Source organism: Triticum dicoccoides, chromosome 7A (assembly GCF_002162155.2).
Source record: "Triticum dicoccoides isolate Atlit2015 ecotype Zavitan chromosome 7A, WEW_v2.0, whole genome shotgun sequence".
NCBI lineage: Eukaryota > Viridiplantae > Streptophyta > Magnoliopsida > Poales > Poaceae > Triticum > Triticum dicoccoides.
This window is the reverse complement of record NC_041392.1, coordinates 26,249,965-26,264,039: the sequence shown is the minus strand read 5'-3', so window position 1 is coordinate 26,264,039 and position 14,075 is coordinate 26,249,965. Positions and strand designations below refer to the sequence as shown.

The 14,075-nt window shown below is 44.1% G+C and overlaps 1 protein-coding gene across 1 annotated transcript in view; it reads right to left on the bottom strand.

Annotated features, from left to right (window-relative positions):
• Positions 1-10,530: 10,530 nt before the first annotated feature.
• LOC119332930 (anthocyanidin 3-O-glucoside 6''-O-acyltransferase-like) overlaps positions 10,531-14,075 on the bottom strand; it is a 14,707-nt gene continuing 11,162 nt past the window's right edge. The window contains exons 2-3 of the mRNA XM_037606014.1: positions 11,648-11,688; positions 10,531-11,373 (exon numbers count right to left, since the gene is read on the bottom strand). Of these exons, the coding sequence (XP_037461911.1) occupies positions 10,710-11,373; positions 11,648-11,688 (705 nt within the window). The 3' untranslated portion in view covers positions 10,531-10,709. The remainder of the gene's footprint in view (positions 11,374-11,647; positions 11,689-14,075) is intronic.

The following is a 14,075-nucleotide window of genomic DNA, read 5'->3' as shown; positions in this document are numbered from 1 at the left end:
GCTACTTGGATTAAAGCAGTTATTAGAGGAGGTTCAGTCGGGGTCAAAATCAATGGCTGTGAAAGTGATTTCTTCCTAACTAGTAAAGGGCTTAGACAAGGTGACCCGATTTCACCTCTCCTCTTCAACCTGGTGGTGGATGTGCTAGCTAGGCTGCTGATCAAAGCCACCAACTCAAATCTGATTGGAGGGCTATGCCCCAGCTTCTGTCCTTGGGGGTTAGTTGCCTTCAATATGCAGATGATACTATTCTGTTCTTACAGAATAACCTAGAAATGACTCAAAACCTCAAGGTGATCCTGACTTGCTTTGAGCAAGTGTCTGGCATGAGAATTAATTACAGTAAAAGTGAGTTAATTCCTATCAATATGTCTCATGAAGAAACCTTGAGGTGCATAGAGATTCTGAAATGTAAAAGACTTAATCTCCCTATTAAGTATTTGGGGATCCCGTTGCATTTTGACAAGCTTAGGAGAGAAGACATCCAACCACTTATTGATAAGATCATTAACAGAATTGCAGGTTGGAGGGGTAAGCTACTCTCATATAAAGGGAGACTTGTGCTTATTCAAGTATGTTTAGCCAGTATCCCTATCTACCTCATGTCATTTTTCAAGTTTCCAAAGTGGGCTATTGAGATGATCAACTCTCAGATGGCACACTGCCTTTGGAATGATTTCAAAGGCCACAGGGAGCTGCATCTAGCAAACTGGAGACTAGTTTGTATGAAGAAAGAATTTGGGGGTCTGGGTATCCCTAACCTTCAAGAGCTCAACATGTGTTTGTTGGGATCTTGGGTGCAAAGGTATAGTAAGGGGGAAGGCAAATTGTGGAGGAAAGTGGTTGATCAGAAATATAACACCCACATACCAAACATCTTCACTAGCAATTCTCTCCATGCCTCTAGGTTCTGGAAAGGGGTAATGGGTGTGGTTAGGGCTATCAAATTTGGATACAAGTGGTTTGTGGGGGATGGTAAACAGATTAGGTCTTGGGAGGACACCTGGTTTGGCACCTCCCCCTGGTTGTCCAATTTTGGCCTCTATATGCCATTTGCAATGAGAGCTTGAAAACCATCAGTGAAATATGGGATGGAACCCAGGTTAAGCTATCCTTTAGGAGGATTTTCACTGATAGCATGATGGAATCTTGGTATCAACTGGAGGAAATAGTGAAGAATATCTCTTTGGTAGATGAAACAGACTCTCTAGTTTGGCAGCTTGATAACAAAGGTGTTTACTCTAGTAGTTCTTTATATCATGTGATTAATTTTACGGGGGTAAAACATGTCTACATTCCTGCTATTTGGAAACTGCTAGTACCACCCAAGATACATATTTTCCTATGGTTGGTCTCCTACAACAAGATTATGACTAGAAACAATCTCAGGAATAGGCGCATTATCAAACCTCTAAATTGTGCATTTCGTTCCTCGGATGAGTCCATTCAGCACTTTTTTTTGAGTGAGTGGTAGCAAAAATTATTTGGGCTCTAGTTAGAGACCACTTCAGCAAAGATATTGGGCTAGATTACCTTTCTGTTGCTAGATTTTGGGTTGCTAATAAAAAGAATGCGGCTCTCAATGTTGTTAGTTTGGCCACGATGTGGTGTCTATGGAATTTTAGAAACTCTATGATCTTTAATAATGTAGTCTGGTCCAACATTAAGCAGGTGATAGGGAAGCTGCAGTCTATGATCTGAAGTTGGATGATCCTTTGTGGGGAACAGGAAAGATCCCAGCTGGAAGCATTCGCCTCCTACCTCGCAGAGCATCTGGCGAAGCCGCTCTGTCTGACCATGGGCTGAGCAAAGAGAAGATACTGAGGATGGCAGCTGAAACTGCGGGACACGGGAAGGGGGAACCAGAGATGACGGCAAATTGGGTGCCTCAGCCAAAGACGGCGCCCCCCATGGAGGCAAGAAAATCGCTGCAAGAGATCACAGTGGCTGCTTAAAAAGCCTTGTTTTGCTTTCCCTGCGTGGAAATGCTGTTATCCTCTGTTCCTGTATGAACTTGGCTATTTTCTTTCTCTCTGCTTAGACATTTGGCTTCCCCTCCTCAGTGGAGTAAGAAGTGCGAACGAGTTAGTTGCTTGTCGGCATAGACTTGTATGTGGTTTGGGGTTTCATTTGCATAATGGAACTGGGGAGGGATCCCTGTTTTTCTAAAAAAATGCCTCACGACCACATTCCTCCGCATCACTGAGATATTTGCACTTCCCCTCTTTGTCTACTAGACATTCCCAGCCATGCAATGTATGAAGTGCTACACTTATATCATAAAAGCATGGAACAACTGACCTCGATGCATTGGATTGTAATCTCGTTTTCTGTACAATAAACATGTGCATCCCTTCACACATAGACCAACAAAAAAACTATAATTAAATATCATTGCTTAATCTTAAAGAACTCAGTTCTCAAGATCATGCTGCATCTAAACTCTAGAGAGATGCTAATGAAATTCTAATCCAAAGGAACTTAAATTTAAGGAGTGGCTACAAAAGAATTCAATCGGCAGCTAGTCCTTGCGATCAACTAGGGATGCAATCAGTGCATCAAGACATACCTGGTTCTATCCCAGTTCATCAGCTTTTAAGGACATGTTATTTTAGTTTTTGTGCATTGTTGTTTGCTTATGTTTAACAACATCTACAACCGGGCCCGCCATATCCACCCCAAACATCCGGGCGGCCTGCCCGTTCACTCACCAAACATGAAATTGCAACCCAACGACGGCTGGCAAATCTGGCCCAAACGCCCAGATTGACAGGCAACCCCCATACCCGGCCCATATATGGGGCGAAAATGGGGACGCCCGGGCATGCCCGACATGCAGGACTAACCGCTAGGGCCCGCATCAATTCGCCCATATCCCCGCCGACCATCCTTCTCCTCTTGTCTTTTGTCCTTGTCCCCGCAGCTACCACCGGAGTTCCGGCACCATCGTTGCTCCACCGTCATCCACAACCTAGGGCTTCTTCACCGGAGGCCCAAAACCACACCGCTGCTGACCATGCCGCAATCGGTTAGGGTCACCGCCAACGGACGCCCCGGTACGTCCAACCCACCCGTATATACACCTCACGCTCTATGTGCTTGACGAAATTTCCGATCAGTTTTTGTATTCTTTTGGACATTACTTGTAGGTCACCAATGGATTCATCCTGAAATGATGGCTATGGAACCCTAGCCTTGACGAATTCATAGTCAATGAGTTCTTTGCCTCATCAGATTGGGACGATGAAGATGTTGAAATGATGATGATAATAAGCATGAAAGAGGAGATGGAGAAGTCAGAGGAGCACGTCATGAACTTAAAGGGTTCCATAAAGGGACGGAGAGTTATTCCCCGACAGAGCATTTCTGGTGCATGGCTTCTATACACAGATTACTTCACGTCAGATCTAACATAACCTAAAAGTTTATTTCGACGTCTCTTTCGGATGAGAAGAAGTTTGTTCTTGCATGTAGAGAATGTCGTGGAGGAGGTTGATGACAACTTCAAGCTGAGGAAGGATTATTCCAGACAACTTTCCTTCTCTCCTCTATAGAAATTCATGGCTTCTTCAGGATGCTTGCTTATGTCAAAGCCGTAGATGTAATTGATACTGAACTCTGGATGGGAGAGAGCACGGTGCTGGCGATTACGATGCAATTTGCACGCACTAGTGAATACTGAAATCTGGATGGCAGAGAGCACGGTCCTGGTGACCACGGTGCAATTTGCACGCACTATGATGAAGGTGTTTGGACCATAGTACCAGTGAGATCCAACTATGGAGAACACAGAAAAGTTGTTGGCAATTGGAGCATCAAGAGGATTCCCAAGTATATTGGGTTTAGTTGATTGCATGCACTAGCAATGGAAGAACTACCCAAAAAGTTTGTGTGGGCAATTCCATGGTCATGTCAAAGAAGCCACCATCATACTTGAAGTAGTATCATCGAAGGATTTGTGGATTTGGCATGCTTTCTTTGGTACACCACATTCATGCGATGACATCGATGTGCTCCAACGATCTCCTTTGTTCAAAAAACTTTGCGATGGGGAAGCTCTACATGCAACTACACTATCAACAGGCACAACTACAACATAGGGTACTACCTTGGGAATAGTATCTATCCTTAGTGGGCAGCATTTGTGAAGACCATATCTGATCCCAAAGGCAACAAACAAAGCCACTTTACAGCAATGCAAGAGGCAGCTAGGAACGTTATTGAGAGGGCATTTGGAGTGCTCCAAACTCGTTGCGGGTATTATTCGTGGAGCTGGAATGATGTGGGAAGTGGAGACACTTTGACAGCTCATTACATGTTGTGTAATCTTACATGACCTGATTGTCGAGGATGAGTGTGAAGGGGCAGCCCGCACGCATGATTTTGTAAAGCCCACTGTTCAGGTCCACCTCCTGGAACAAGAGGCAGAGCACATTGCCAACTGCCTGGAGATGCATGGACAACTACAAGATCAACAAGTGAATATGCAACTTCTGGATGATCTTGTCGAGCATATGTGCACCCACATTGGAAATCAGTGAACTTTGCTTTTAATTTTATATCAATTATGCAGCATGAACAATATTTATGTTTGAACTATGTTTGAATTACATATTCCTAAGTACACATAATTTGTATTTGTGTGCCCTACTTATGGTTTGGACAAGATGATCGACGTGCATGTGTTTGGATGTATTTGATGTTTTGAAGGTAGGGATTGTGGTTGCAAATTGAGTTATTTGAGGGCAGCCCGGGCAGTGTCCGAGGACGCATCTGCGGACGTATAGGGCCCGGATTAGGCAAGTTTGGTTGTAGATGAGTGATGTAAATAGGTGAGACCCTGTTGTATTCATATTTTTCTCTTTGTATGTTCTGGACCTCTATTATTTTTTAAATAATGGGCTGTGGGGCTGTTACCTCACAATATTTAGTCAAAGAAAATCCGGTTGTAGATGCTCAAACTATGCTAATGTGTTTTGGTTGGGCTGTACTACCCCTGCATGTTGTCGAGAGAAATTTCCACATGTTATACTTCATAGTAAATATTGATATGTTGCTAGAACATCGTTGCTCCCTCTGATCCATAATAATTGTTGTGGTCTTATTTTAAATTTTGATTTGAACTAAAAGCACGACAATTATTATGGATCGGAGGGAGTAATTGTTTCCCTTGTGCATATTCAAGAGAAAATTTCATTGAAAGAATCTTATTTCCATTATTATTTTGGTGTCTGGAAGGATTCTATGGATGAGTTACATGCGATACTTCATTCAAAACATGTACACGCACTAGTAGAAAACAGGGCTTTGGTCCAGGCCGGGTCATCCCATTAGTCCTGGTTCAGTCCAGAACCGGGACCAATGGGGGCATTGGTCCCGGTTCGTGAGCCTAGGGGGCCGGCCGGGCCACGTGGGCCATTGGTCCCGGTTCATCTGGACCTTTTGGTCCCGGTTGGTGGGATGAACTGGGACCAAAGGGCCTCGCTCCTGGCCCACCACCATTGGTCCCGGTTGGTGGCTTGAACCGGGACCAATGGCTCCCCTTTAGTTCCGGCTCATGTCACCAACCGGGACCAATGAGGTGCCTATATATACCCCTCGCTCGCGAGCAGAGCACCCCAGTGCTCTGTTTTTCTCTGGCCGAGGGGGAGAGGGCTTGGTGGTGCTCTAGCTCACCTCCTATGCACACAAGGTGTTCGATGGAATGCCCGAGCCACACTACTTAAGCTTTCTCCTCTCCAAGCTCGACCTCCAAGCTCCATTTTCCATAATATTTGTCTAGGTTTAGCGGTCCGTCACGCCCCGTCCCCGTCTTCACCGCCGTCGATCACCCGCGCCGAGCTCATCGCCGGCACCACCATGGTGAGCCTCTTGTTCTTATCTTTTTTCTGAAAGAAAAAATATTCTTACTTGTATGTTTACATAGATACTTTTATTATTGCATCTTATATAGTGCGATGGTTTTGGTATCCGCCCTCGTCGGCCCTCGTCCTGTCTATGATTCGGATGTGGTATATATATTATCTTTATAACTCTTGGTTCATTTATTGTTTATGAAAATTATGCCGACTAGCGTGACATAGATTTTATTTATGTAGGATGTATGTGAATCGGAAATGCCAACCAACCCTACTGTCGAGAGGTTAAATTTAGTTGAAGAAGAAAACAATTTGTTGAAGGAAAAAATAAAATAAAATTAAGGAGGAGAAGATGATATTGGAGTTGCATCTTGCGGATGTCGTCGATGATCACAAGATCAAGATGGATGCAATGCGCTTGAAGATTAGAAAAATTAGAAAATATGCCATTCATACTGAGGCTTGGTATCATTATGCCGTTGGATCAATTGTTACCTTGGTTGCGACTATGATCGCATTTGTTTTCGCATTGAAATGTTTTACATAGTTTCAATGTATGGTTTAACTAATTAGATGCTCTCGAGAGCTATATGTTGTTAGATGAGAACTATGTATGCACTTTGGTTTTAATGTGATGATGAACTTCTATTAATTTGGACACTTAATTATATATAATGCACGCAGATGAACCGGCAATAGATGTACGGTGACAGACACACCTGCGAGTACATTAAGGGCGTGCATGAGTTTCTCGATGCGGCTGAGGCAAATAAGCAGAATGGTTTTATGTGTTGTCCATGCACTGAATGTGGGAATACGAGGTCTTACTCTAACCGGAAAATCATTCACTCCCACCTGCTTTACAATGGTTTCATGCCACACTATAATGTTTGGACGAGGCACGAAGAAATAGGGGTTATGATGGAAGACGGCGAAGAAGAAGAGTATGATGACAACTATGTGCCCCCTGAATACGGTGATGCTGCAACGGGGGGAGCTGGTGAAGATCAAGAGGAACCAGACGATGTGCCCAATGATGCTGCAACGGGTGAAGCTGCTGAATATCAAGAGGAACCAGACGATGTGCCCGATGATGATGATCTCCACCGGGTCATTGTCGATGCAAGGATGCAATGCGAAAGTCAAAAGGAGAAAATGAAGTTCGATCGCATGTTAGAGGATCACAAAAAAGGGTTATACCCCAATTGCGAAGATGACAACACAAAGCTCAGTACCGTACTGGAATTGCTGCAGTGGAAGGCAGAGAATGCTGTGGCTGACAAAGGATTTGAGAAGCTACTGAAAATATTGAAGAAGAAGCTTCCAAAGGATAACGAATTGCCCGACAGTACATACGCAGCAAAGAAGGTCGTATGCCCTCTAGGATTGGAGGTGGAGAAGATACATGCATGCCCTAATGACTGCATCCTCTACCGCGGTGCATACAAGGATCTGAACGCATGCCCGGTATGCGGTGCATTGCGGTATAAGATTAGACGAGATGACCCTGGTGATGTTGACGGTGAGCCCCCCAGGAAGAGGGTTCCTGCGAAGGTGATGTGGTATGCTCCTATAATACCACAGTTGAAACGTCTGTTCAGAAACGAAGAGCATGCCAAGTTGATGCGATGGCACAGTGAGAACCGAAAGAAAGATGGGAAGTTGAGAGCACCGGCTGACGGGTCGCAGTGGAGAAAAATCGAGAGAAAGTACTGGGATGAGTTTGCAAAGGACCCAAGGAATGTATGGTTTGCTTTAAGCGCGGATGGCATTAATCCTTTCGGGGAGCAGAGCAGCAATCACAGCACCTGGCCCGTGACTCTATGTATGTATAACCTTCCTCCTTGGATGTGCATGAAGCGGAAGTTCATTATGATGCCAGTTCTCATCCAAGGCCCTAAGCAACCCGGCAACAAAATTGATGTGTACCTAAGGCCATTAGTTGAAGAACTTTTACAGCTGTGGAATGGAAACGGTGTACGTACGTGGGATGAGCACAGACAGGAGGAATTTAACCTTAAGGCGTTGCTGTTCGTGACCATCAACGATTGGCCCGCTCTCAGTAACCTTTCAGGACAGACAAACAAAGGATACCACACATGCACGCACTGTTTAGATGATACTGAAAGTATATACCCCAGAGGAGAACGCCGAGATCGCGTGAACCGAAGTGGATGACTGGTTTCAAGGGTTGAAAGCAAAGAGACATCCACCTCCGGAGGAGAAGGTAGATCCGGTGAAAGCGAAGCGCACTCTGGCTGTCCTGACAAAACCACCCAAGTCTCCGTCGAAAGGAAACTATGAGCGCATTATTGGAAAGGAATTTGCCGAAGCGGAGCGGTCGGGAAGTACTGTCAGTGATCAAAGGCTGAAAGAACGACGAGCTGGGAAACAAATTGCCCAGCTCGGCGAACAAGTGAAGCAATCGTGCCCCCCGCTCAAGGTGCCTAGCGACAACGTCGCTAATGATCCGAGGATGGTGCCCGGTTATAGCAATCTTGCCTATTACCTGCCCGACGATGTACATTATGAACCCATGAAGGTGCAGATACAAAGATACGAGTACGGGAAGCCTCTCGTCAAAGATGAAAGATCTCTATCAACGATGATGCAAAGATTGCATGATTGGTACTTGAAAATATGCAGAGACTCTGGGGGGAGGAGTACTTTGTATGTGAAAGTTAAAAAGGAGCATGAGCTCGTTGGAATTGAACTGTTGCCTGTTCCATTTGAGGAGTTCTTTCAGTTTTTCAATCAATTGGCCCTCGATAAAACAACGGTCACCTGCTACTGTCTGTAAATAGTACTACTTCTGTCATTAAGTCTCCCTATATAGCTCAGCTCTTTCATTGCATGTATTTATAATCATCCTCACTATATTATGCAGATTGAAGATCGCCGAATTGAAGAAAAGACAAGTCGGTGATATTGGGTTCATTAACACATATCTCATAGATGCAACTCAGGTTAAATTTCATGCCGCAGATACCGAGGCCAACTTGCTACGATCGTTGGTAATAAATGAAAACAAAGATATAATACTCTTTCCTTACAACTTCAAGTGAGTGTTACTGTCTTGTGCGTATTCGGTTTCCCTTATATATATATTAGTCAAGGTTATAGTAATGTAATTGATGAGTTATGCATGTGTGTGCAGTTACCACTATATTCTCCTAGAGATTAAGCTTGAGCAGGGACTAGTAACTGTCTTAGACTCAAAACGAAAAGATCCCCAGGACTATGCGGACATGACTCAAATGCTCGAGAAGTAAGTTAAATCGATCATTATCCACCATATCAGCAACTTTGTTTATTTCCTGATATATCGAGTAATTGTTTTCTTTGTTTGGCAGTGTTTGAAAAAAATTCTCCAAAAAAGCTCCAGGACTCCCGAAGAAGCTGCAATTTAGACACCCGAAAGTAAGTACTATAGTAGCATGTTCCGCGCATCTCCTATTGATTTGGCATTCTTGCTTATCAGTTTGATTGACCTTTATTTCTTGTAAAGTGGTTGTGGCAGGAAAAAGGGAATGATTTCTGTGGATACTACGTTTGCGAGTCCATCCGCCACACGACCTGTGAGCGGGGCTACACTGATGAACAATATGAAGTACGTAAATAAAAACATTCACAATTTTATTTTATTACCATCATTTGTGTTGAGTTTCATTTATTCATATATATATGTATTGACCCCCTTCTTCAAATTAAATGTTTCGGAAACGGGATGAACTCCTAGCACCAGCTCGCATGCGAGCAATTCAAGAGGAATTGGCGGCATTCTTTCTTGACCACGTGATCGCTGAAGACGGAGAATACTATATGGACCATGAGTCCGTATGATTATATTTGTAAGAGATAATTATTGTATATATGTAGCCGGTAGTGTCGGATAGATATACGAGAACTTGTTGTTCGATCAATCTCTTGGAGAAGGAGAGGTGGTCGATATCACTTCTCTCTGTATGCATATATGTTCATGACGATCTTCTGTTTCCTTCGTTTGCTTACTAGCTAGCTAGCGTGTCTAGTCCTCTCTATACGTATGTATAGTACGTAGCGTCGACCAAGCACGGACATAAGAGAGGACACTTCTCTTTATTAATTATAGCTAGCTAACACAATATATAAAACACTTAAATTAACCCCTCAAAACCCCCAAACCCTCCCCCCTTTAAAAAAAACAAAAACCCCAGCCACAGAAATGCTGACGCGTGGATACCTATTGGTCCCGGTTGGTGTCACCAACCGGGACCAAAGGGTCTCCTGCCTGGGCTCCGCGCACAGGCCACGTGGAGGCCCATCAGTCCCGGTTCTGGATTGAACCGGGATTAAAGGGGCAGGGCATTAGTACCGACCCTTTAGTCCCGGTTCAGGAACCGGGACAAAAGGCCCTTACGAATCGGGACAACAGGCCCTTTTTTCTACCAGTGACGTCACCTTGGTCTTCTTCGGATCTTTCGTAGTGGGTATTATCATAAGTTAATATCTTTTTTTTTGCGGAGACATAAGTTAATATCATGCATATGATCCAGGGTATGGGTATGATATTGTTTTCATAGTGCATACTATCATAAGTCCAATTATTATTACTCCATTTTACATGACTCGTATTCATACTTCGTTTGATATGATAGGACATCATGCTATGATACTAATATTCTCTCTTTCCAAATTAAATACTACAAAGTACATGTAGTTGCAGGATACTCACTACGATAGCCGCACTACGGAAGGTCTCATAGGAAATTGGCTTGGCTAGTTCACCAATTCCAGCGGAGTGATGGCAACAAGGTAACTTTTAATTTCCGCCGTCCATTTGCATCGAAAATCATATTGCATACACATGAATCAACCAAGAGAATTAAGGAAGTGCGAGTTGAACTCGCTGGCATGATCCAGGTGCATGCACACGGATGCCTGCACTCCGCCGTTCTTGGCCGCGACAAGCACCACCCGCCCGTCGCTCATGGTGACCAACTCCGTCCTGCTCGGCGCGCCCCACCCGAAGTCGGCCACCTCGTATGCCTTGAACCGCGTGGACCCGTTGATGCTCACCATCTTGTCGAGTGGCACCCACGATACAATGTCCACAATGTCCAACCAGTCCCAAAGGGCGAGCGGGTCCGCCGCTGCTCGCTGGACCTCCCGCTGAATCATCGCCGAGGCGGCTGCGACACCGTCAACAGCGAGGAGGTCCTGTGCCATGGCCCTTACGAGGCACCCGGTGATGCATGTCCCGAAGTAGTTCTCACTCACGGGCGGGTCAATGCCAGGCCGCCCGCGACAGTCGATGAAGAAGAAGAGATAGACGTTATGGTTGGTGGAGATGGCGGACGGGTGCTTGGACCGGACGAAGGATACCCAGGCGACCGCCGCGATGGCCACGAAGCTGGACGACATGGACGTTGTGGCGGCCTTCCCGGAGGTCGTCTGGCCAGACATGCATTGCTTCAGGTGGTGGATTTGCTTCGCGGTAACGGTGAATGTCCGACGAGGGAGTTTAATTGGGGTGCTAGCATGGTTTTCAATTTTAGTTTCAGAAAAATTTCAGCACCAACCGAAATCACTGAAATTCAATGAATTTCAGTGATTTCAGTTTCCATTTCAGCCAAATGACCGAAATATTCACTTGAATTCAATTAAAAATTTGAAAAATTTAAAAAATATTTTGAAAAATATTGAAATTGTTGTGCTATACTGAAATTGCTGAAATATTTTGGCCGAAACGTAATATTTCAGTGTCTGCTGAAATTACTGAAATTTAGTGAATTTCACCGAAATCTCACTGAAAGTGAAAACCATGGGTGCTAGGGAACATGTTGGCATCCTGAAATGCAAAGATTGTGTCCGAGAATGTTAATTTGATTGCATGCTAATAAAAAGATTATAGTATTCCGATCCAAGGCTGCATATTCCAATGTTTATCTTAGGCCCTTTTTGTTTGGGCTGAGACTGAAATGACAACCAGGCTGGAGGCCCTGGAGCTAGTAGAAGTTGAGAAGGCAAAAAAAAATATGTATGGAAAACTGCTTTTTTGTGTGGCTGGTGCGCCCGTAGGTGGTGATGAAAGTCTCAAATGCCCATGTGCGTTGAAGATGTTGTTTAAATGCCAATTTTATATGATTTATGTGTATAATAGCTCAAACGATATGTGTCACACAGATTTTGTGACAATATCACTATTGGACAATATACATGATTTGGGGGATGATGTAGGTACGGGATTCACATGACGGGTTTTACCCGGGTTCGGGTCCTTTATTTTAGATGTATAATACCCTACTCCTGCTAGAAGTTTTATATGAGGAGTTTGAATACAATGTTGTTCTAGTGTTCACCCACACAAAAATTAAAATGGTGTTCTAGTGTAGTCCACTGATGTCAAGATTCTCGCCTAGCCTCGCAATTTATATGGCTGACGAGGCCGGGAGCACAACGGCCAGCCGGCCATGCAATAGTAATATTGCAGTGAGTACAATAACATCAGGGTTTTTTTTTGGGATGACAATAACAACAGGTTGATGGCGCTGCTTGTAGACTGCTCACAATAGGGAGTAACATAGAGTAGTAACTTGTCGATGTTACTAGTCTATGTTACTACCTCCATAGTGGGTAATAACATACGAGTGGTATCATGAAAAAATTTATTTATTAGGCTATAGACTCATGATGCTTTGAAATGTGTGATGTTACAGTAACTATCTAAGTTACCACAAACCCCTCTCTCCTCATTTATTAGCTGTCACATAAGCAATTTTGTATTGAAATGTGTGATGTTACTGGTTAAGTTACTCCCATTGTGGCTAGTCGTAATGCTAGCTTTGATTGCACATTAATGGTCTAGTTTTTTTGAGCAAAATTAACTGTCTAGCATTTTTTAGAACAATTGGCTAGTTTTATTGATCAGTCATAATATTTACATGTAGTGTTACGGGTATGATCATAGGATCATGGGGAGATCCCAACCGAAGATGCCACACTGATCTAACAAAACACCATACCTAGCCATTCTATCTGCCTCAAAATTCGAGAAACGAAGTTTATGAACAAAGTTACAAGTAAAAGAAGTCGCCCAAGCTTTGATTTATGTGATAATGCCCCCGTACTTGCCCCCAGAACTCTCTGTTGTATGATTCACAACGCTTCTGCAATGAGGCAATATACGGGTAGTGTAGCCCTTTTTTTGTGTGAAACGGTGTAGTCCTAGGTCCTCTATGAGCGACAGAGCCTCCCTGCATGCCATGGCCTCTAGGGAGCAGGATCAGTGAGACCATTAACGGTCTAGCTGGGTGGACGTTGTAGTGCAAAGTAGTGGGGTGAACTTCATGACTTCAGCCCAGCTGAGTGGAGGCCGGAACAACACAGGCTATTTCAGCCTTTTTGGGCCAAATCCTTGTTATGGACCTAACTCATGGAATCCGAGTATCATTGTTGTTGTGGACTTCACTTTTTAAGAAAAAAAATTGCCCGAATAGCCGGCCATGCACGCCATTGAGTCATCTGCGAAGAGCCCTTGATGCAATCACAACATAACATTACCATTTCCTGCTGCACATGCTATTTTCCATTACCCCGCGGCTATAAAAAGTCAACGATTTCCGCGTCCCATCTCATCTGCCAGCCGCCCACATCTCCACTTCGGGGGGCTCTCTAATTTCTATTATCCTCTTTCTCTCGCTTTCTCCTCCTCTCCGTTGAGACTCCCCATAGTTTCACCGGTTCCCCTCTCTTTCTCCTCCGACGGCACCACCGAGCGGAGTGGGGATGAGAGGGTAGCTTGGGTTGCTCCTGTCTATTGTAGTAGTACGTGTAGGGTTGTTGTTTTAGTAGTGTTTTGCCAATTGCCGGAGTTCGGCCTTGTGCCGTGGATTGGCGTCATGCCATCGGGGAACTGGTCACCGGAGCTCGCGAGGAGCATCCGGTGGTCGCCGCCGTTGACTTCTGCACGACCTTCATGGTGAAGGATATACTCCTTTCGTCCGTGAATAAGTGTACATCTAGCTTTTATCTTATGTCAAAGTTTTAAAACTTTGACCATCTTTTTAGGAAAAAGTAAAAGCATTTATGGCACCAAATTAGTATCACTAGATTCGTTTTGAAATGTACTTTGATAATATATCAATTTGTTGTTATATATGTTACTACTATTTTCTATAAAATTGATCAAAATTTTAAAAATTTGACTTAGAACAAAAGCTAGATGTACACTTATTC